Here is a 25,920-nt window from a genome sequence, read left to right on the forward strand (position 1 = left end):
AAAAAAATACTTAGGTCGAATTTAATCGTTTAAATAGGTCCATAAAACTATTTTGTGTCTTATTAAGGCATAGCTTCATAAGATATTTGATGATTTTGTTGTAACAGGCTGTCACCGTTACAAAAGAATATTAAAGATATAAGTTTACATCTTATTAATTTGAAATGCAGGATAAATAAGATATATGAATTTGTGTCACTTGCATCCACTGCATAAACAAATATTACAAAAATATTATTTGCGTTCAAACGAAGCTCGCGGGCGGTCTGAATGGGCAACGGAGGCCGTGCAGGGTGGGGCCGCGGCGTGACCTTGCCGTACGCAGTACGCAACGCATGTTTACTTCGCCTGTGCGCCAAATTAACGCAACTTATTCAAAGAAGTTATACTACTACAAGCAAAGAATGCTTCGAATTATCTTTTACCTATTTAAAACATAGATATTGTACAATGTCACCATTTTGCAAAAGAACTGTAAGTACATGTTTGTTTTGTGAGTGAGCTGGCAACATTGCGCAGGGAAAGCTTAAAAATATCGCGTTTACGTGAACGCCCCATACATTTGTGACAGTGATAGGGAAAAGGTACCACTAAAGTAAAATTTGGTTATTAATACCGTGACTTTCTTTCATTCTTTGATAAAATTCTACTTTGATAAAAAAATAGCTATTTATGCAACAAGTGCGGAAATCATCTTTACGCACGTGTATCATACAATGTTTTACTATGCATTGTGCGAGTAAATAAAAAAACATATCATGGCAAATAAGTTTAATTATTAAAAGGAGTGTTTTAAATCGACACGAGTTGCGAATTACTTATTCGCACGTGTATCGTACAACGTTTTACAGTAGATATGGCCCTTTAAACTTTCGACATATGCACGAAAAGTGCTCTTTTTCCGCACTAGTGCAAGAAAGTAGCACCATATGTACTGTAAAAAAAAATTGAAAACAAAAAGCACTAGTGCGGAAAAGTACTACTTTCCGCATGATATGGCTCCGTAGGAAACGCACTTTTCGAGCACATGCATCGTAAAAAATAATTATAGGGCTGTATCTCGTAAACCATGCGTCGTAGCGCAAAAATAATAAAATCTTCGTTCCCCTTTATGTAACCCTAAAGTAATGTATGAAAAATACAATGAAAAAAAATCTTTATAGGGCTGTATCTCCTAAACCGTGCATCGTAGCGCAAAAATAATCAAATTTTCGCTCCCCTTTAATAAGCCCCTAATTAAGATTTTAAAACGCAAAAAAGAGAAAAGGAAAAAATCTTTATAGGGCTGTATCTCCTAAACCGTGCGTCGTAGCGCAAAAATAATCAACGTTTCGGTCCCCTTTATGTAACCATTAATTTATATAAAAAAAAACGCAAATAAAAAGAAAAAAAATCTTTATAGGGCTGCATCTCCTAAACCGTGCATCGTAGCGCAAAAATAATCAAATTTTCGTTCTCCTTTAAGAAACCCTTAATTAATACTTAAAAATAAAAAATAAAAACAGGAAAAAACCCTTTATAGAGCCATATCTCCTAAACCGTGCGTGGTAGCGCAAAAATAATAAAATTTTCATTCCCCTTCATGGAACCCCAAAGTAATATACAAAAAAACACAATGAAAAATAAAAACAAAAAAAACTTTATAGGGCTGTACCTCCTAAACCATGCGTCGTAGCGCAAAAATAATAAAAGTTTCGTTCCCCTTTATGAAGCCCCAAAGTAATATATAAAAAACACAATGAATAAAAGAAAAAAAATAACAAAAAGAACTTTATAGGGCTGTATCTCCTACACCGTGCATCGTAGCGCAACAATAATAAAATTTTCGTTCCCCTTTATGAAGCCCCAAAGTAATATACAAAAAACGCAATGAAAAAAAAGAAAAAAAATAACAAAAAAACTTTATAGGGCTGTATCTCCTAAACCGGGCATCGTAGCGCAAAAATAATCAATATCCGTTCCCCTTTAAGAATGCCCTAATTAAGATTTAAAAACGCAAAAAAAAGAAAAAAAGGAAAAAATCATTTTAGGGCTGTATCTCCTAAACCGTGCGTCGTAGCGCAAAAATAATAAAATTTTCGTTCCCTTTTATTAAATCGCAAAGTAATATACAAAAAACACAATGACCAAAAAAGAAAAAAAAAACTTTAGGGATGTATCTCCTAAACCGTGCATGGTAGCGAAAAATAATCAAATTTTCGTTCCCTTAAGAAGCCCTTAATTAAGATTTAAAACCGCAAAAAAGAAAAAGAAAAAATCTATATAGGGTTGTATCTCCTAAACCGTGCGTCGTAGCGCAAAAATAATTAACTTTTCGGTCCCCTTTATGTAACCATTAATTTATACAAAAAAAAACGCAAAAAAAAACAAAAAAAATAGACAAAAATTCTTTATAGGGCTGGATCTCCTAAACCATACGTCGTAGCGCAAAAAAAATTAAAATTTCGGTCCCCGTTATGTACCCAAAGTAATATACAAAAAACACAATGAAAAAAAAAAAAAAACAATAAAAAAAACTTTATAGGGCTGTACTGTATCTCCTAAACCGTGCGTCGTAGTGCAAAAATAATCAGTGCAAAAAAAAAAAAAACAATAAAAAAAACTTTATAGGGCTGTACTGTATCTCCTAAACCGTGCGTCGTAGTGCAAAAATAATCAACACAGATTTGTTTGAATAACATATAACAATGTTCTGTAAAGTACAACACTTCATTTACTGACTATAATATTATTTTAGGCGTTTTAGGATCAATATTAGGTATTTATTAAATGCCATTATACCCGTGGATGAAAATGACACAAAATGCGTGTGTATGTCGGAAGCCACTTTGCCTTTACAGGGAAACGAAGAATTTCGTCTCTAATATTTTTTTTACAGAATGCTGATTGAAAAAAGAAATACCAAAATTTCTACCTAAGCAAATACCTAGGATGACACAAAATATTATTTTTAGGTTTAGTATACTATGGTCTGGAAACTATATATAAAAAATAAGCAACATTAATATTATAACATTTAAAACTTTCGCGGTTTGAACAAATATTAAATCACATTTAGAAACGGGTCTATCGCGAATTTATTTTGTTACCTTTATTTACCGACGTTTCGACACAGGTTTCACTGGTCGTGGTCGCGGCTAACCCGCGGGGCAGAAAGGGGAGGGGGGGGGGGGTTTGAAGGTTAAAGGTTTTTTCGGTTTTTTACATATCTTGGAAACTTTGCGTCTTAGCGACATGACTACTTAAACAAAACGAAAGCTGATTAAATTTGCTACAAGTTTAATTCAGTCAATTTTTTCGATATCATGAATAGTTTTCGAGATATTCTCTATTGAAAGTTTATCTGGGGCTCTAAATTGTATCTTGATATCTACATCAGCTACTAGTCCATGTTTGGTATCGTTTTCGTATAAATCGGGAGTGCCAAATTCATTTATGGTATCGCATTGACACCATTCCAAATAGGCAATGAGGCTTGAATTGAGGATTTCATATAATGTTGAGCTTTTTAGTGTTAAGCTAATAACGAATGTATAGGAACGCGTACTCTACTCTAACTCATCGACCTCGACGGTAGAGTCGTGTCGTGTGAGTCGTGTCCTATATTTATGAACACCTACATATGTAATGGTCACTACTTGCATAGAGTAACTTATACTAGAGCGGTACTGTCATAGTAAATTTTGTAACCCCAGTAAATTCACTGCCATCTGTCGACACACTTTAAAACTAAAAATGAAGATTTATAAAAATACGATAAAATGTATTTAAATATAGATAAATGATTTTTTTTATTTGCATTAATTATTTTTATGATTTTGACCCATGTTCTTTCACTGATATGCGTTAAAATTGTTAAATAACAAACGAAACCGTCAACGCCATCTATACGACTGTAGGCCAAAACTAGTAGCGCCCTCTGAACGAGAATCAAATTTTCTTGATTTTCGAGGCACGTTTTTTCCTTAGACTGTATCCATCTATTACGGAGTTATATCTATCTTTGCTACTTGCAAACATTTTATATTGCTATTATTTAGCTAGTGTACTATTCACTGAAATACCTTGGCGCGTGTGAAACGCGAATGGAACAAAAGAAACAGGACGTCGCCGCCGCCGGCGAGTCAAGTTTGTTATGAGAACATCTCTAATGTCTTGCTGAACGTAGTTCCAATAATTACTACTTGCATACATTATTTGGATTTACTTCCTTTTGTTGAAACAAGAATGATTTACATTTATTTGTCAGGGAAGTAAAGTACACTGAGATATAAACTCAAGTAGTAGGAAAATATGTTCTAAGCGCCACTTGCATCATCCCACTAACCGGGGGTTAATCGGTTAAACCGTTAATCCAGTGTCAAATTGTACTGGTAACCATGGTAACTCCAGGTTTAAACGCTTAACCCCGGGTTAGTGGGATGGTGCAAGTGGCGCTAAGAATACATTCTGGCTGGTATATCTCTGAATAAGGAATAAGTGAGAAGGAATTAATGAACAGGAAAAGAGTGACTCTTGAAAAACACCGCATGCTATGCCATTATCAGAAACTTAAATTATATCCGCATACCATTTTGAATGTACCTAAATGAATTCGGCGCTGACAGTGTTTTAACACATTAATTGCCACCCAGCCATACAAGAGAAGTATAAAGAGAAGAGAAGTAGTACAACGATCCCGACTATCGGGTCGTCCGGCCTGGGAACGAAACTATAAAATACCCGATACTCGGGTTTTCGGCATTGAATCTATTGAGCGTAAAAAGTTTAAAAATAAACTAATATTTTGAATAAAAGTTTGCACACAGATATAAATATAAATTATCGTTGTAGTGTAGACCACGGAACGGAATAGGGTGTGAAAGGTAGTATCTATGTTCTAGCTAGGCAGACGAAGTCCCGGGAAACGTATGTGTCATGAACTGCACCTCCCAATTAAATATTCAAAAGCTCTTTATTGATATTCTCGATATTGACGTAGGCGCACATCGATTTCAGTGACTCGTTATGCGGGTGACTAATTCTAAAAGTGACCTAGTGTATGACAATGACAATGCCTAGTATACATTGTGCAACGTGGGGGGTAATTGAAATATCGTACGAGACTCTATATACGACAGCCGCAGGCTGGAGTGAATTAAAGACTCGAGTAACAATATTATTACCCCCGGAGTGACACACAATGTTTTTCGTCACACTTGCGAAGAAAAACCTAAATTTTAAGCATAATTATTTTTAAATACGGTGACATTTCAAACATTCGTCCGCCATTTTGAAATTTTTTGGCAATTGAAAATCGTGTAAAAGTATTTGAAACGGCTATTAAATTAATCAATAATCAAATTAAATATTTTAAAGCATAAACAAATAATAATAATTTTTAAACGTCAGAAATTTTAAAGTAAAACTCATTTATACCTACTTGGTTCGTATAAATTAGTGACATAATAACCATAACAATCCATAACTCCCGCGGGAACAATATAGGCCTATAGCAAGTGTGATGATAATGTACTTTTTGAATTGAATTGAATAAGAATAACAATAAGTCAAGGGCGATCAATAGGTATAATGAAGGCGCCAAGTCAACCTACCGTATCGTACTTTATTCGTACTCGTATGTATTAAGTATAAATAATAAATAGGCCTTCGTCATCTGTGTCAGATGTTTCAAGCAGCATCGCGGTTACGAGTGTTACCGACACCTGCGTACGTGGCTGTAAAGCCCTATACGAGAGAGGATCCCTCGGCCACACACGCAGCAGGTGTATGCTCCCCCAGGTGGGCGGGGATTGGAGGCCTGCTCGTGGCGCCTCGTGCGTTTCTCTTTTAGTAAGGAGAACCAGGCATCGTCGTGCTTGGATTGACCATCATGAATAACACGACGCCACATGGGTAGGTCTTCAGCCAGCTTCTGCCATTAGTTGCATGGGATGTTAAAGGCAACCATGTCACGTTTCGCACAATCCTTAAAGCGCAGCATTGGCCGCCCGGCTGGTCTTTTTGCGTCTGCAACCTCTCCTAGCAAGATTTGACGTGGCAAGCGAGTCCGCTCCATTCCTCCTCCCTCCTCAGTCGTCCTTTCTTAAGTGTGGCCGTGATACTAGGGACCTGTGCCTCGCCTAGAACAGACTCATTTGTCACGCGGTCCCTCCACGTGATGCCAAGTATGCTCCGCAGACAGCGCATATGAAAGGTGTTCAGCCGGCGTTCTTGTTTTGCGTAAGTCGTCCAGGATTCAGCTCCGTACAGAAGTGTGCTTAGGACACATGCTTGGTAAATAAGCATTTTCGTTTTTACCGTGAGATGTTTGTTATCCCAAGCCCTTGCACGGAGCCTCCCGAACGTAGTGGCTGCTCTGCCGATGCGGGAGTCGATCTCTGCGTCAAGCGAGAGATTGCTCGACACAAGCGAACCAAGGTAGCAAAACTTACTGACCACCTCGAGAGGTGCGCCGTTAAGCATGATCGCCGGCTCTTCTGAACATCCTTGCGCTAGTACGATGGTTTTCTTGGCATTTATGGACATGGAAAAGAGGTCACAAGCTCTTGAAAATTTGTCCATGATGGTTGCAAACTGAGACTGACTGTGAGCGACGAAAGCAGCATCGTCAGCAAAGAGAAGGCTGTCTACAAATAAGTCCTCCCTATGACGTTTGGAAGTTTGGTTATTAGGTATAGTGTACCGTATACTCAGATCATAAACGCTATTAATTCTTATCTATCTCCTATGACCGTATAACATTTAGAACAGACGTATTAAGGCGTTGTTGCCCAGCAGAGAGTTGTTAGCTAGAATTGCATTCTGCTACGTCATCATTATAAGATCTTTTGTCGCTTAACATGACAAAGGCGAATGCCGGTTATTATTTATGCGCGATAAGAAATAAACGACCTAAAGCTAACAATAAAAAGCAATGTCTGTCATTCTATTTACGCCCTATTGTTTACTGATTTGTGTTCTTTTAGATTGTAAATCCTTGTGGCGGCCCGAGTACGGTGCGTACATGGTGGAGGGCACACCGGGAAAGCCCTACGGTGGACTCCTAGCGCACTTCAACATTGTGGAAGCCAACATGCAGTTTCGGCGCGCCGAAGCAAGCAAACTGCTAAAAGATGGAGAAGTTATAATGAGCATCACCAACTTTCCGAGGTGCAATCTAGCCCATTGAAATCATTAGCTTTGCGATCATATGTATCGTTTGAAATATACCTTAACTCTCCTGTTCTAATTCCCAGGCTAGGGTGCCCAAATTTTACAAGTCCGTCTATACCACCAAATCCAAAAGGCGAAGTCACAAAATCCCTCTTTTTCCCGGATGATGCGATATTTCCGGGTCATCCACGGTTTAAAACATTAACGGCAAACATAAGACATAGACGAGGAGAAAAGGTCGCCATAAACATACCAAGTAAGTAGATACCGCGATACCGATGATAAAACTTATGGACGCCTGGCAATCCGACGCAGTGCGCCCATATGAATGAATGTAAACGTACGAGTAGAGTGAACCAAAGATAAAATGTTATGATAAGGTTGTGAGTTGTGTCTGTGTCCAAACACAGAGATCCCGAGCGTCTTAGATTGTGATGTTTGCGTGATAATACTACCTTGGTGTTGTATAATAATGTCGTATACACGGTGCGTATAAAATAAGTGCATTCCCGTTGCCAGGGAGGTTTTGGGATTATACTGTGCAACTTTTATTGTGGGACCAACCCCGAAATAGCGATAAAAAATTTGGCTGTTTCGTACATTTTGGCTGATCTATTTTCTATGGGGGGGAACTATTTTTCTCGATTTCGTGGTTAGTCCTATAGTGAAAGTTGCTCAGTATAATCCCAAAACCTCCCTGGCAACGGGAATGCACTTATGTTTTATCCATCCTGTATTTTAATTCGAGGTAGATAAAGTTGTCTGTCATTGGCTAATTGAAATGTACCTACCTATAGATTAGGTATGTTTAACACGTTCACTGTCCCAGTCTGAATTGTTAACCTTACGGCAAGCGGGGCACGGACAGATAAACGTGCAAAGTATTTATATAAGAAAAGAATTGGCTGCTGCCTTATTATATCAGGGGAGCTAAATACTTAACTATTTATTTTCTGCAGGCATATAGATTTATTCTAATATCGACATAGTACTATGCCTTATGGGAAACGGTCGAAGAGATAGTTCAGATCCGGAAACCGCTACCAAATTTTAGTATGTTGTTGGGCATGGTACTGGGTCTCCAAAACTGCCGGGAGACAGCGGCGCCGACCATCTACTTCAGCGGAATGACGTCATCAAAATGACTCCCGCCTCGTTGCGAATATTGCATTTTGCACCCAAACTATGCATTGCACATACACGTATGGGGTATTAAACGAAAGCCAATAAAATATTGTATATTTCATTAATAACACTATGTACCAAAATATACAATAGTTTAAGAGAAATTTAAAAATAAATAAAAATTATGATAAAAAAAGGTTATTAAATATATTATTATTTTTTTTTTATTTATTATTTTAAAAATAGTTGTACAGCATAACAGTATGAAATAAAAACAGGTAAACTAATAATATTATTATACAATAAGCACATTCAAACTGTTGAAGGACGCTCATCCATCTTCTCACAGAACCTCAACAATTCCTCTCGCACTTCGCTCCACCTGCCAGCAAATAAATCACACTCGGGCGCTGATGCTAAGAGCGCATTCAGGAGGGGTAAAGGGCGAACAAGTGGGGATTTTCTGCGAGACACGGTTCGCGATATCGGGCCTACAAGTAGACCACGGTCCCGAGGCCGGAAGTTGACTCTGGTCGGCGTAGGGACAAAAAGACGCAGTAATTGCGCCACCAGTTCGGCACAATCCGATTCACCTCGCAAGACGCAACAGGCTGTCGTAAGGAGCTTAAAATTTCGTCTTACCTTCAAAGAGTTCAGGCCTAAAGAACCCAGCAAGTATTTGGTTGGGTATAAAAACGGGTAATACCCGAATATTTTTTTATATAAGAACCGGAGAAATACTTTTTGTACCCTCTCCAAAAGCAAGACGTAGGAGGAGGTAGTAAATTATGAATCGTTAATACACTATTTATAAAAACAATGTAAATTTTAGGAGCTACAAACAAAGAAAAACCACTTTTTTTGAGAAAAGTTCGTGTGTATATATTTTATAGCTCAACTAAAAACGTTATAACAATGTTGCGTCTAATATAAAAGAAACCAGTTATTCAACTATACGTCACAGCTTAAATTTTTAATTTCTGATAAAAACTATGGAACTTGTACCAAAAAAACTAAAGCGCGCCTAAAATTCTACCTTGCGCTCATATTATGCAAAGAATAGTTCTAATTATGGGGTATTGAATGAAAGAACATTACATAAATATTTATATATATTATATTTTTTTATATGACATTCTTACACAGATTGAGTAAGTCCCACGGTAAGCCCAAGGAGGCTTGTGTTATGGGTACTCAGACAACGATATATATAATATATAAATACTTAAATACATAGAAAACACCCATGACTCAGGAACAAATATCTGTGCTCATCACACAAATAAATGCCCTTACCGGGATTCGAACCCAGGACCATCGGCTTCACAGGCAGGGTCACTACCCACTAGGCCACTGTCGTCAAAAAATTCATGAAAACGACATTTTGGAGTGAAATCAGAATTTATAAAATGAATTTGAAAAAAATATTTGCTGTCTACGTGTAATGTATTGTTTACATGGAACTACTGAACTGATTTTGATAAATGAGGCCTCAATTCATTCGCCTTTGTAGCCCAGGTGCACAAAATTTAAATTTTAACCGACTTTCAAAGGAGGAGATTAGGTACGAAACGAAACCGTTGTTTTGCTTATTTATCAAATAAATTCAATTTATAAATTATAATTCCACTCCAAAATGTCGTTTTGCATGTGTTTTATGTAATGTTCTTTCATTTAATACCCGATAATTAGGACTATTCTTTGCATAATATGAGCGCATTAAGGTAGACTTGTTGCCGCGCTTTTTTTTTTGTAAAACTTCCACAGTTTTTATCATAAATTAAAAATTTAAGCTGTGACGTATAATTGAATAACTGGTTTCTTTTATACGAGACGCAACATTGTTATAACGTTTTTAGTTGAGCTATAAAATATATATACACGAACTTTTCTCAAAAAAAAAGTAGTTTTTCATTGTTTGTAGCTCCTAAAATAAACATTGTTTTTAAAAATAATGTATTAACGAATCATAATATATTTAATAACCTTTCGTTTGATATAGCACACGTGTATGTATGACTCATGGTACAGTTATAATTTAGATTTTGCAAATTTCGGCAGCGGTCACATGTATGACGCCATTATTTGTTACTCAGGCAGTATAGAGATTGTCTCCCAGCAGTTTTATGATCCTTTTTATATTGCTAATAACATACTAGAAGCTTATGCGGATTATCCTGAAAATGACCAATTTCGATTTTTTTAACTTTAATGCATTTGTTCTAGCAAATACCTACATTTTGATGCATAATTTTCACATTTTTGATCTGATTTTGATTACTTTGATATCATTTTATGGCTTGAGACATCAGCTTTAATCTTGTAGTACATTGCTTTATCGTCCGACTTTTGGTTTGGTTGAAAAACCCAAATAATCGAAAAAAAATAATTCATCATTTTTATTTATTTTTAAATTTCTCTTAAACTATTGTATATTTTGGTACATAGTGTATTAGTGAAATATATAATATTTTATTGGCTTTCGTTTAATACCCCACACGTGTATGTGCAAAGCATAGTTTGGGTGCAAAATGCAATATTCGCAACGAGGCGGGAGTCATTTTGATGACGTCATTCTGCTGAAGTAGAGGGCCGGCGCCGCTGTCTCCCGGCAGCTTTGGAGACCCAGTACAATGCCTAACAATATATTAAAATTTGGTAGCGGTTTCCGGATCTGAACTATATTCCCATAAGGCAGTGCACTAACAAATTTTGGCCTGAATACAAATAGTAAGTATATGAATGACGAAACACTGGTCCTTAAAAATGAGTTGTAGTAGCCAGAAGCCAGGAAGATTAGATATTTATTTAGTTGAAGGATATAATTATACAACACGAAACATCGTAATTAATAAGTTGTCAGAATTACTTGTATCTCACTTTAGCGATACGATCTAATTATACAACACGAAACATCGTAATTAATAAGTTGTCAGAATTACTTATATCTCACTTTAGCGATACGATCTAATTATACAACACGAAACATCGTAATTAATAAGTTGTCAGAATTACTTGTATCTCACTTTAGCGATACGATCTAATTATACAACACGAAACATCGTAATTAATAAGTTGTCAGAATTACTTGTATCTCACTTTAGCGATGCGATCTAATTATACAACACGAAACATCGTAATTAATAAGTTGTCAGAATTACTTGTATCTCACTTTAGCGATACGATCTAATTATACAACACGAAACATCGTAATTAATAAGTTGTCAGAATTACTTATATCTCACTTTAGCGATACGATCTAAAAATATAAGGTCAAGGACATAAATATACAACCCGGTCACAATATCTGTGCACCTGACCTCGTGACGTCATATCGGCGGTCTGGGTACGGTGTGAAAAAATGTTTTTTCGAGAAATGTGGAGGTGTAGCGGCAACGAAGATGCTAACCGTACTGTCGCACCGGGGAGTGCGCGGAGAGGTGACAGGGGAAGCGGGAGAGGCGCCACATTCCAGCGAGGTGCACAGATATTGTGACCGGGTTGTATATACTTTCCCAAAGTTTCAAAAATATGTGTACGCCATTACACCTTAGACAATAAAGTCGTGTTCACATATTTATGAACCATTTGTCTGGATCCATATTTTTGCCTTCGACTGTACACAAGTTTATAAAAAAAGTATAATAATTTGTGCAGTATTCCGTGATGCGAACACAAAGATCCCCGTGGACAAGTCGCACGAGCTGGAGCCGAGGGCGGCGCGGCCGGACTGCGTGTACATGGACGCGATGGGGTTCGGCATGGGCTGCTGCTGTCTGCAGCTCACCTTCCAAGCCTGCTGCATCACCGAGGCGCGCACGCTCTACGACCAGCTCGCGCCGCTCTGCCCCATCATGGTACGCTTTACCTACCCAATCCAACATGCGCATGCGATGGCTCCAAATATATGTATTTAAGAGGCCTTATTCCCTGGAGCGTTCATCGATTTCACGAAATAACACTTAATAGATGGCGTTGACGCGCGGTACGCGAGCGCCGGCAACTATAACGCGTTTTGAACGTAGAGAAGAATAATCTTGATCGTTGTCGATTTCAATAGCAAGTAACATTAATGTTATTGTTATAGCCACTCATTTATTTTATTTTATATGCATGGTAGTAGTAACTTCAGTTTATTATGTTAAGAAAACATACATACTTGTACCCAGAGATGACCAGGGTGCCAAGATGCCAACCGTTTACGCTCCATAGCAAACGAAACGTAATTGTCTCTGTCGCATTAATATATAAGAGTGATAGAGAGAGATCTCTCTATCACTCTTATATATTAATGCGACAGAGACAGTTGCGTTTCGTTCGCTACGGAGCGTAAACGGTTGGCATCTTGGCTGGACACCCTGGCCACCTGGAAAGGGAAAGACATACGGAACCCGTTTCTACTACCCATTCAGAAGCCAGGTACACATTTGGTTTTAATGTAAACTATAGGTACCTAAACGGTTGGCATTTTGGCTAGGCACCCTGGTCATCTGGAAAGCGAAAGACATAAGGAACGCGTTTCTACTACCCATTTTAGAGGCCAGCTACAGATTTGGTTTTAATGTTAATTATATTATAAATATCTAAACGGTTAGCATCTTGGCTTGGCACCTTGGTCATCTGGAAAGGGAAAGACAAACGGAACCCGTTTCTACTACCCATTCAGAGGCCAGCTACAGATTTGGTTTTAATGTAAACTATAGGTACCTAATCGGTTAGCATCTTGGCTAGGCACCCTGGTCATCTAGAAAGCGAAAGACACAAGGAACGCGTTTCTACGACCCATTTTAGAGGCCAGCTACAGAAATGGTTTTAATGTAAATTATATTATAGATACCTAAACGGTTGGCATCTTGGCTAGGCACCTTGGTCATCTGGAAAGGGAAAGATACGGAACCCGATTTTACTACCCATTCAGAGGCCAGCTACAGATTTGGTTTTAATGTAAACTATAGGTACCTAAACGGCTGGCATCTTGGCTAGGCACCCTGAACAGACCCGATCACCTAGGCGAAAAAAATTAATATTTGTGCTATAAAATGAACCTATGATTCACACAAGGAACGCGTTTCTACGACCCATTTTAGAGGCCAGCTACAGAAATGGTTTTAATGTAAATTATATTAAAGATACCTAAACGGTTGGCATCTTGGCTAGGCACCTTGGTCATCTGGAAAGGGAAAGACATACGGAACCCGTTTTTACTACTCATTCAGAGGCCAGCTACAGATTTGGTTTTAATGTAAACTATAGGTACCTAAACGGTTGGCATCTTGGCTAGGCACCCTGAACAGACCCGATCACCTAGGCGAAAAAATTTAATATTTGTACTATAAACTGTACCTATGATTCACAGACCACCCCCTATAGACCGAGCTTATAGGACGACTCGCGGTCACCGCCCGTATGGTTTATAGGTCTTATATAAGATTGCTCACGCGCCGCTCCGATCAGTTGCGCCTATTAGCAGTGTGCACGACTGTACGAAAATAAATCGTAAATAATTGAATTCGTTCGGTAATAATTTATATTGCAGCATAAAATGGTGTGGCAAGTCATCTAAGATTTCCAAATACAAAACAGATGGAATAACATTACAGTTAATTGTGAAATTCATTATTTTGTTGAAAATTGTTTCTTGTCCGCGGGGTTCATTTTATACTGGCCAATACGGTTGTACTGAGCAGCAACGAAGTATGCCCGTCCCTTTTCGTCAACATGGAAATGCAATGTGCTATCCCTTTCACGTTAACGACTAGTGATGTGAAGGTGATGCTTTCGTCAGTTGCGGAAACTTCGTGCTTTTGTTCGTACCGTATTGTAATAAAACTAGAATTCTTTTTTATTGATAATCAATTAATATGTAGAATCAGTAGTTTTATTTAATTGGTAGTTTATCTTAGTAGGTAGATACCTACATAATTTAGTTTATAGGGTTCCGTACCCAAAGGGTAAAAACGGGACCCTATTACTAAGACTCCACTGTCTGTCCGTCTGTGACCAGGCTGTATGTCATGAACCGTGATAGTAAGACAGTTGAAATTTTCACAGATGATGTATTTCGGTTGTCACTATAGCAACAAAATCAACAAATACTAAAAAACCGGCCAAGTGCGAGTCGGTCTCGCGCACCGAGGGTTCCGTACTTTTTAGTATTTGTTGTTATAGCAGCAAAAGAAATACATCATCTGTGAAAATTTCAACTGTCTAGCTATCACGGTTCATGAGATACAGCCTGGTGACAGACAGACGGATAGCGAAGTCTTAGTAATAGGGTCCCGTTTTTACCCTTTGGGTACGGAACCCTAAAAAGTACCTACAGGAGTTACTCAGAAGCACCTTATTTTTTTAACGCTTTTACGAAGTACATACTGTGTAAATCTCATAAATGTAAATTTAACCACAAAACCTTATTAGGTACTTTACGTTTAGAATCTTATATCATTAATATGCTAAATATTTTTTTAGATACATTTATAAAGTACCTACTTAATGAATTATTATATTGTTTTAATATTATTAAGTATTGTTTCTGTATACTTTATTGATAATAATTTTACCACCATAAATTACGGAACATCGGGTACGTACCACTGCCTGTAATGAACATGTCCCATCCCTACGCTTACACGTGTCATTTGGAACGACCAATCACAACACCGTGAGCACCCGCCCCGCACCTCAGAGGTTGGTGATTTCCGTCGTGAACAAAATGGCCAATATTAGGCTTCTATAGGCGGTTTTCTGTGCTATGATTACATTGATCACCTAAGGATCAAGATTTTCTAATCGCAGTATACACCACTTCTCGGAACTAGCTCGCTGGTTACGAACGCAACAAACTCCTGACAATCGAGCACAGGTCCGTCCCCTAAGCGCGCCCGGCGGAGACAGCGCGCAGCGTCCGTGCAGCGTGATTTATACGTCTTTTAAAAATATTTAAATTTACGGCAAAATAGGTCCTATAGTTATGATTTTTTTTTATGGGTTCACATAAAGTTAAAGTTTGTTATAATATTATTTTGATTGATATTTTATTATTTTTGCAAAATATAAGTACAATTTGCGATAAAAAAATATTATGCGACCCTGTATTCACCGAAAAAATGAAGAAAACTCGGAAGGTATTTTATCAATATTTTTAAATGAATCTTTGATTTTAAATCATTTCAGCCCCTCGTACAAGATATGGTGAATTGAATTGTAATCATTTCTCACTGCAAATTTTGAAAAATACTCCCGAGAAAACTCATTTATTTTAGGTTTAAAAAGAGAAAATGTAAACTTTAACTATTTTAGCCGCTAGTTTAGGAAATGATTATTTAAGAACGTTAACAGTTTTTAAATAAGTACTAATAGTTACGTCGTAATGTTGAATGAATAATTTTTAAGAAAAAAAAAACCGACTTCAATGGGGGATGCCGCTGAAAGTTTACTTTGTTGATGGTGCACTCTTAGATTCCAGACAATGAAATGAAAAAGACAGCATCTTTTGCCTAATTATCCTAATCCATCTCTTGCCTAATTTTGCCCAATTGCCAAATTATTATAATAATAATAATAAATACATTTCTTTTGATAAAATATATTTTAAATGTGGTTTTTGCCCTAAAATAGTGATAAATACTCATGTGTGAACCGAGTTATTACTACACCATGCGGACAATTGATATTTTTCATTGTAGACACCGCGACCATGGGTCGCAGTCGCATTACAACCGTGTTGACATTTGTCATACTTCACCGGCAAAACTACAAAATTATTAGAAATGATAACAAGGAGTCGAACTAAAGCGGTAACATCAAGCGCACGACCACCACCCCCGCCCGCCTCGTCCAGTTCCTCGTCCACATTCGACGATCATTGTCCCGATGGTCGTTTCAGCGAACGGTCTCATAGCGAAGAGTCTCGACCAACACCTTGAGAGACTCTCGCTAGGTGGTTGGATCAAGGGTCAGATGCAGAAGGCGGTGATCTTGGACACGGCGCGGATAGTCCGCCGGTTCCTCTCTCTGCGGCCCTGACCACCGGCAGCTTGGGCCCTGCCCCGCTGCTGGCGGCACCCTAGGTTAGGTTTTTTATAATTTGTTTATATGTATTTTGTATTGTTTTGTAAGTGTTTTTATATTTTACTTTTATATGCATATTATAAAAAATGCACCCGGAAAGATGGGCCAAAATGGTTACTGAGTGGGACCCACGGAGCACCATAGACGGTGCAGGCCGGGGTTCAGGCAGACCAAAAAGGAGATGGCGGGACGACTTGGACGCATTCTACCCCAAATGGTGGGAAAATGGCGATGACAGGGTCGAGTGGAGAAAACGAGGGGAGGCCTTTGCCCAGCAGTGGGACACCAAAATTGGCTAATAAAAAAAAAAAAAAAAAATTATAAAAAACCTAACATAAGAAAAAGAATAAATAAAGAGAATAATAAATAAATAAAATAAAAAGCCTTTTTATTCCATAACTACTAATAAAACATTTACAATCTTAAAAAAATATATTTAACCTTACATACTATAGTGTAAGGACCCATGTCGGGTATAGGCCTCCTCCAACCTCTTCCACCGTTCTCGGTCTTGTGCCTCCGAAAGCCAGTTGTGGGATATCTTTTCAATATCGTCTGCCCAGCGCGCGCGCGGGCGCCCTGCTCCGCGCTTGCCTCCTGGGCCGAGCCAAGTAGTGGTTCGCTTTGTCCATTTTATATCGGTCATCCTTGCGACGTGTCCGGCCCACTGCCATTTTTGTTTGAGTGAGTGCTCGAGAGCGTCAATCACTTTAGTTTTTGTTCTTATGTTTGTGTGGCGTATTTTATCCATCAGTTTGATTTTTAATATTTTTCGCTGTATTGCCCTTTGACAAACTCTAATTTTCTGTTTTATGTTGCTTGTATATTTCCATGTCTGACATCCGTAATTCAATGTGGGGAGGAGACAAGAATCGAGCACTTTTCGTTTCTTATATAGTGGAAGGGTGGGGTGGTTCCCTCTCTAGTAAGATAAGTAAAGTATATTTATAAGTTAGTAAGTATTATTAGTTGTAATTTCGCACACCATGCACTTTACGCAGTTTCTATCTGTGGAAACTTGTAATTGGCTCACTGCTTCTATGTTATTACCTAACGTGTTACTTCAGCTGTAAGTTTTCCTAATAAATAAAATAAATAAATTAAAGGACATCTGCCATACTCCAAAACTTCTTCCATGTCTTGTTTATACGTCTCTCTACCTCTTCTTCGTTGTTTTCTGGCCTGAAGGATATTTGTTTCCCTAGGTAGATATATTCTTGTACATAATCTAATTTGATGTCATCTATAAATACGTCTCTTTCTATATTATTAGTCATTATTTTGGTTTTTTGTAAATTCATTTCTAGACCAACTTTTTTACTAGCTGTGTTTAGAGTGCTAATTAAAAATTGCATCTCCTTCCAATTTTTAGATAGCAGTACCATATCATCTGCAAAAGCAAGATATGTAAGATATTTTCCTTGGACATATATTCCTCTATGTTCCCATTCTAGGTTCTTCATTACATAGTGCAGGACGCTTATGAAAAGAGTTGGAGAAAGCGGGTCTCCTTGTCTGACTCCTCTTTCGATGCTTATATGTCTGCCGGTGTTTTCTAGCTTGATTCTACTTCTGCAATTTGTGTATATGTGTTTTAGTATGTTTATGTAAGTTTCGTTTATCGTTGCTTCATTCAACGCTTTCCATATAAATTCGTGCTCTACAGAGTCAAACGCCTTCTGGTAGTCTATGAAAGCTATGTATAATGGTTTCCTGAATTCTCTATGCTTCTCTATGAGCTGCTCTACCGTTTGTAAATGGTCGATAGTACTAAACCCCTTTCGAAAGCCCGCTTGTTCTACAGCCAGAAAACTTTCTATTTTTGGAGCCACTCGGTTCTGAAGTCCTATTGCAAACAACTTATATAAGCTGGACATAAGGCTAATTGGACGGTAGTTTGCGATGTCTCTTGGGTCGCCTTTTTTATACAGGATCACGATGTCCGACTCTACCCATTGTATAGGTACTTTTTCCTGTTGCAGAACTTTATTAAAGAGTTGGACAATGGGCGTCAGCAGTATATCTTTGGACTCAATCAGCATATCATTAGTTATGCCGTCGCATCCTGGGCTTTTTCGCATTTTCATTTTCTTTAATAGTTTGAGCACCTCGTTTCTGTTAAAAGGTTCTGGATATCCTTCTCTTTGCAATGCTACGTCCGTTTCATATAATGGTGTGTTATTGTGGCTTTTGTAAAGATTTTCATAGAAAGAGGTAGCTATATCTAAAATATTTGGTCTCTGTACATCATTGTTAAGTTGTGCAATCCATTTCTTGCTACAGTTTATAGGTAGTTCTGCTTTTGCTCTTTTAATACTGCCTGAACTTTTTAGGTGTTTCTCTACTATGCGAGATCTATACTGCTCATATTCCCTTTTAATTCTCTTGTTAATTTGTTTATAGAGCGTACTTAACTCTGTCTTATCTTCTTTCGTGAGTGGTCTCTTTTTCTGCAATTCAGATCTACGTTTGATTAGTTTCTTAGTTTCTTCTGATATTTTTGTGTTTGTTTTTGTTTTGTCTTGATTCTGGTTTTTGTGTGTTGTAGCGTGAATGCTTTCTGTAATAACCGCCTCTATTCTATTATAATAAGCTTGGACTGGTTCAAATTCATTTGTACACGATATTTGTTCTTGTAGCTCAGACAGTTTGTTAAGATATGTTATTTGTTCTTCCTTTGTTTCCAGTGTTCTGGGCATGTATTTTTTGAGTTGCTCTCTTTTTCTTTGGTTCCTTCATTTCCCAAGTTCCTTTGACGATACGATGGTCCGACGGATATTCTAAATTCAACATTTCAATGTTCTTGAAGCGCCAAATTTCGTCCGAAAGTATAAAGTCTATTTCATTTACAGATTTCTTGTTTGGGGACATCCAAGTCCATCGAAGTTTAGTTTTCTTTTTGAAAAATCTATTTATTATGTATAATTTGTTCTCTAGCGCAAATTGTGTCAGTCTATTAAGGACTCTTCTGGCTTTGGTATACCTATTTTTGCGTTGAAGTCTCCTATGAATATTTTTCTTTTGCTTGCTAATTCCTGGGCGTGGTTGAGCGTGTGGTAAAAACTCTCTATCTCTTCGTCGCTAGCATCACTAGTAGGCGCGTGCACTTGTATAAGAGACAGGTCTGAATTTTCGAAATATCAAGTTTAATATGGCGACTCTCTCGGAGATATCTATGAAACTATGAATATTTTGTTTCCATATCTTTTGTATTAGGAAGCCAACTCCTAAGTGGCCTTTCTTTTCCCCAAAATAACAAAATATGTTGTCGTTATCTTCTTCAATCTGGTATACCTCTCTTCTTACTTCTGCTAGGCCTATAATATCATATTTCACATTTTGCAGTGCATGCATCAACTCGACCATCCTTTCCTCTGAAGAGAGTGTTCTTACATTATACGTGCAGATATGTATATTATATAAGGTTTGAGTATATTCTTTGATGATTTGTTACTTGTTGGAGGGTGGTAGTCTAATTCCCCACGATGACCAGTCGGCTTAGGGAATGGTGGTGTTTTTTTGATTCATGTTTATTTAATGTATTTGTGTTCCGGCTGGTATTTAATTGCTAATTATTAATAGTGTTTGATTGGTCCGCTGTTGCGGACAGTGAGTTTGATCTGCTTCTCATCACGTCGAAGGCATTAACTCGGTTAGTTTTTCCATCTAAAGTGGCCTGTAGCTTTGTTGGTTGGCTTACTTGTTGGGGTGATCTTGAAGGTGGTCTTTTCCTACTGTCTATGTTGCCCTTTAACACCACCAGCTTATCATAATTTATATATGCTGTGTTTCCCTTTTCCCTTTCCTCCTGTACTTTAGTTTGTAGTTCTTTCCTCTTGCTTTGTATTTCTTTGGGGTAGTCTTCGCTGGCCATATATGTCTTTAAATTGTTTTCTCTCCTACATTATTTGCCTTTTCTTTATTTCTCGGACAAAAGAAACTCTGACTGGTCGTCCTTTGGCCTTATTTTCCGCATTTTTCCTACCAATTCTATGTATCTTGTTGATCTCGTTGAAAGAAAGTTCGATGTTTAGGTCGTTCTTCACTTTTTCTTTTACTTTATCAAATAATTCATCTGTTGAGTTTTCATCTTCCTGCAAACCGAAGAGTATAATGTTGTTTTCTTTCTCGTTTTTTTCTAATTCACACAGTTTTTCTTCTAAGTTTTTTATTTTAGATTTGAGCATCTTATTCTCTTCGACTAGCGGCGAAAGCTTTTTATCTAATTTATCATCAAGTTTTTCCATGAAAGTGTTTGTGATAAAAGTATGAAGTTCTTGTTTGAGATCTTGTGATTGTTGTGTCAGTTGCGTTTTTAATTCGACCTTTAAGCTGTCAAATAATTGCTGCAGCGATGCATTCATTGCCATTTTGTCGCTGAACGGAAGTCTCTTGTATCCGTATGTGGCAACACTGACACTAGATATGTCACTACTTTCGTTATATATTTGTAATATTGCCTAATAATGTAGAAAAGGAGGTAAAACCACCCACTTTTCTAGTAGCATTTCGTTTTTGTAAGGGTCGCAGTTCTAACCTAACCTAACCTACTTTTCTGATAGCATTTCGTTTCTGTAAGGGTCACAGTTCTAACCTAACCTAACCCACTTTTCTAGTAGCATTTCCGGATCCGGGTCTGGGTCCGGATCCGAGTCCGGTTCCGTGTCCGGCTGTCCGGGTCCAAGTTTGGGTCAGATTTCGGTCCGGGTCCGGATCCGAGTTGGGGTCCATGTCCAGACCCGGATCCGGGTCCGATTCCGGGTCCAAGTTTGGGTCTAGATCCATAAGGAAGAGAACAAATCGCCAAACGTGAACTATGCGTCATTAAAGAGTTCCGTTCTGATCATCATCAGCAGTTCCACTTCATCAAATGTCACTTTTTTAAATGTAAGTGCTTGATTTGTTGATGGAAATACTAAAATCACTATATGTATGCCTTTCACATTTGAGGAGTTCCCTCGATTCCTCATGGATCCCATCATCAGAACTGCGTTTTGACAAAAACGTGACCAATCTGTATATATATACTTACAATCAAAAAAAGAATTTTCAAAATCGGTCCAGAAATGACGGAGTTATGGAGTAACAAACATAAAAAAAACAAAAAATACAACCTAATTGATAACCTCCTCCTTTTGAAATCTTGAAGTCGGTTAAAAAGGAGGCATTTTTGCAAAATACGCTCGTTTGTAGGAATAAGGACTCTTAGGTACCTACTTAGGTGTAGTGTATAGTGTATCCCCATCTGTCCCTGCTCCACGTGACAGGAGCGGACACAAATGGGGTACGACTCCTTCTCACCTGTCCCGTCTCGATTAGTTACGTTCGTTCTATCTATTTTATTAGATGTAGACATAATATCGAATTTGATAGTTCGTAATAGTGACGTATAATACAGGATCGCCCAAAAATACGTTGACAAAGAATTTTAGCTTTTGTTTGTTCTTATTTATAGGTACATCTTTTACAAAATGGCATTAAAACTAAAAAATAAAACGAATTATCTTCAAAATAAACATTTATCATTCTAAATCATCATTTAAAAGTCAATTGCAGCCAACATAAGGAAACAACTCAAAATTTGCATCAAATTACTTTGCCCTACATGTGGATAAAATGCAACTTTCTTATTAGTTTTGAACAATCAAGCTCGTGTGATTAAAAAAATAGTTTGGTGATTCATATTATTAGTAGCGTATCTAAAAATGTGTTACTTCTGTGTAAAATAAGGACGCTAAGCACGTAAAATGTCGTACATAGACCCCGTCTGTCAGGATCAAACGCATCGATTAACATTACTAATAAATAACGTGTAGTTACAATGTTATAGCTGGTCAAGCAAATCTTGTCAGTAGAAAAAGGCGCGAAATTCTAATTTTCTACGGGACGATATCCCTTCGCGCCTACATTTTTTAAATTTGTTGCCTTTTTGTACTGAGAAGATTTGCTTGAGCAGCCATATCTATGTATTGCATGGTTTTGTCGCAGCTAGCGCTGTCGGCCGCGTCGCCGATCTTCCGCGGGTTCCTGACGGACGCGGACTGCCGCTGGAACGTGATCGCGGGCTCCGTGGACTGCCGCACGCGCGAGGAGCGCGGCCTCGAGCCGCTCAACAACAACAAGTTCCGCATCAACAAATCCAGATACGACTCCATCGACTCCTACCTGTCGCCAGAGCATGAAAAGTAAGTAGTCATGGTTTAATTAAATTTTTCTAGAATTTCTATTCGAGCAGTCGTGTCGTTTGGAGTCGTGGAGGCCAGGACACACTTTGGGTCGTTGCCGCGCTGCGCCAGAGGAGAAGATAAGTAAGTGGGTAAGTAAGAACTTAGATGCATACTGCACGTGATAAGGAATAATGCGGTAAGTTTATCAGAGGCTCACTGTATCGAGTAACGACGATTGGGTTTTCTATCGATGTATCTCATGTATCCCACTCGTGGCTTGCGTCATTTTACGGTCTAAATTTCAAAGTATCATTCATCAATACAGACAATAGGTGAAATATGCATAAACCTGTTCAATCAAGCAATTCATTGTACAACGTGGCAATAAAACACGTCAAATAAAATGTGTATTGTATGCGTCCTACTAGGTATATTATCAATAAAGAACGCTTGACTTTATGTTACCTACTACTTCGACGTCAAACGTTATGGCTTATCTGTAAACTCCGTACCTAAAAAATTCAGTAAGGTACAGGGGGGGCAATTTCGACTGCGGGAAATTTCAACTAATCGAAATATCTTCCATGTTTTACATTATTAACTCTGAGTTACGTGGCCAAATGGCCACGAAAATACAAAATTGTTTTCTCCAAAATTCGTTGTGGGCACTTGCGAGTTGGCTCTTCAAATATTCTATAAAAATAGTGGTTTTTAATGGGTCTTTGTAATTTTTTCAAAGATTAGTCCCATATTTATAGTCTATTCTATGTTTGTATGCCACTGAATCTAATGTAGTTTATGTATTAATAGTACCTTGATAGTTTAAATAATCCCGCTAAAATTGAGGTGGCGGCTAATTTCGACTATTTGGTAGTTGAAATTACCCTCCATATTTTATGGTTGGAGAGCCGGCAGTAAAATTTCGTACCAACTTGATACCGCGATGAAAATGCGTGATCGTTTGCCATAAAAGTGATGCTAAGTCCGAATTTGATAGTCTGCCACGGCGGAACTTGCCGAAAAAAGTTCCTAGTTCACTACGGAACTCTAAAAAGTAGGTGACTTGACCGTGACGTTACTTGTGTAGTTTTCATATAAATTCCATATTGGCATATCGTTTTGACTTTTCTAACAAAGAAACTGATTTGACTACTCGTAGTGAGAAAGTACACCATAGGCAAGGCGATCGCTACCCGTAATCGTAAAGGGAAGGGAAGTTATTCGAAACTGTCAAATTCTTGTTCTAACTGATGGGCTGATATCGTCCGGCGGACTGATAATCAGTGGGCCCCTTAAGGCTTATCGATGTGGGTTTGATTAAAACGTATAGTAGAATAACTTTGATTAGAATCTCTAATTTGGGCTTTTATCTAATAATGGTTCCAATTATGTATTAGGTGATATAGATCAGCAAATGTAACGCTATACTTTGGCATTGCAGGTACAACGACATACCGATCGTCCACGACGCCGCCATTTACCGGCGGCTGCGCGAGGGCGGCATCGACCACCCACTCGCGATGCACGTGGCGCACCTCTTCATCCGCGACACCGTCTCGCTCTTCTCGGAGAAGGTGGACCAGGACGACGCGAACGACACCGATCACTTTGAGGTTGGTACTCCACAGCGATAAGATCGTGATCGTGCACGACGCTACCATCGGCCGGCGGCAACTATCAACTCATTATACCAGTAAATTTAAAAATTATAAAATCCGACAGCGTAACAGATATTACATAAGATAAAAGTTAGTGTTGCTAACCAACTTTAAACCGTTATAGGTAGATCCTTAATGGTCGTTTAAAATAAAATAAAAAATTAAATGATCCGTGAGATGATTTTCAAATTGCTATAATATTGTGCCCCACTCGATATGGTACAGTCAGCAGCAAAAGTTGCTAAGCGGGCGAGGTGTTCAAAATTACCTTGACACGCTCTTATTCTATTAACAATAAAGTCGCTTCAAGATCTTCTGCTGCTGACTGTAGGTACATCAATTTTCATTTATTTATTTTTCATAATAGGTACCTATTTCGTCCAATTATCGCCACATTGTTTAGTTTTTCTATAATGGCTTTAGTAACACGAACATTACGAACAATTACGACGTAAGAATGTTTCGACTTAAAATACGTGAGTGACCCGTTATTAATATATTTAATATGCAGGTGATTAACGGTAGTTGTGTGTGTTCGTCTGACAGAACATCCAGTCGACAAACTGGCAGACGATGCGCTTCAAGCCGCCGCCGCCCAACTCGGCCATCGGCTGGCGCGTGGAGTTCCGCCCGTGCGAGGCACAGCTCACCGACTTCGAGAACGCCGCCTACGTATGCTTCGTCGTGCTGCTTACCCGCGTCATCCTCTCCTACAACCTCAACTTTGTTATGCCTATTAGCAAGGTTAGCTTTTTCTCTGAACACGCTCATAAAACTCGGGCTTCTCATGATATATCACCCGAAAGCAGACGTAAAGGCCTACCACGCTTACCACCTCCGGAGAATGCCTGCCACGCGCCCTGAGCAAGTGATATTGATAGTATGTCATACAGGGGTTTTGACCATGACAAACAAAAATAGATTTTGTAGTGTCACGCTCACTGAGAAATGATATTAAGATTATTATGGAATAAAGTATATGATATTACATAGATAATTATGGGTGAGCAGGCATGTTTGGTATATGTACCTACATAGAGATTTCGATGATGTCAAGGCGGGTCACATTTAAATTGAGTAAAGTTCAAAAATGGTGAAGTTTTTCTGTAGGTATAGGTAGTGATGGTCCTGGGTTCGAATCCCGGTAAGAGCTTTATTTGTGTGATGAGCACGGGTACTTGTTCCTGAGTCATGGGTGTTTTTTTTATGTATTTAAGTATTTATATATTAAATATATCGTTCTCGTTAGTTCCCACAACACAAGCCTTCTTGAGCTTACTGTAAGGTTTAGTCAATCTGTGTAAGAATGTCCAATATTTATTTATTTATCGAGCACGTTGGAGAGTCTGCCACCTTGTGACCAAAATCGAAAGTGTAAACTTGATATTCACAATTCTCATCAATAAGCAAGTGCTGCCGTCTACAGTTCACTCACGATTCCTATTGTGTGCTATGGAAAGTTATTTTTTTTTAAATGTTTATCATAATTTGTGTCCATTGTTATAGTTGGTGAAACCAAATTGTCAGTAAATAAGAACAAAAAAAAAGCTATACTCATCCTTTTCTTTTGGGTGCTAGTACTAGTGTAAGACAAAGATAGTATGATTCTCTCTGTCTATGCCTTAAGGCATTAAGTCCGCCTTTTGTACCTTAATGTATTGTGCAATAAAGCTTAAATAAATAAATATGTTGGAAATGAGACAGTCCTTTGACAAAGTATATATGATAGTGTACCGTACCGCTGT

General features: G+C 38.2%; 1 protein-coding gene across 1 annotated transcript in view; it reads left to right on the forward strand.

The window, feature by feature from the left end:
• LOC134754842 (glutamate--cysteine ligase) overlaps positions 1 to 25,920 on the forward strand; it is a 61,497-nt gene that overhangs the window by 31,284 nt on the left and 4,293 nt on the right. Inside the window, exons 3-8 of the mRNA XM_063691279.1 lie at positions 6,969 to 7,152; positions 7,239 to 7,411; positions 11,938 to 12,137; positions 22,339 to 22,535; positions 23,959 to 24,130; positions 24,722 to 24,919. Coding sequence (XP_063547349.1) covers positions 6,969 to 7,152; positions 7,239 to 7,411; positions 11,938 to 12,137; positions 22,339 to 22,535; positions 23,959 to 24,130; positions 24,722 to 24,919 — 1,124 coding nt within the window. The remainder of the gene's footprint in view (positions 1 to 6,968; positions 7,153 to 7,238; positions 7,412 to 11,937; positions 12,138 to 22,338; positions 22,536 to 23,958; positions 24,131 to 24,721; positions 24,920 to 25,920) is intronic.

This window comes from Cydia strobilella, chromosome Z (assembly GCF_947568885.1).
Source record: "Cydia strobilella chromosome Z, ilCydStro3.1, whole genome shotgun sequence".
NCBI classification, from domain to species: domain Eukaryota; kingdom Metazoa; phylum Arthropoda; class Insecta; order Lepidoptera; family Tortricidae; genus Cydia; species Cydia strobilella.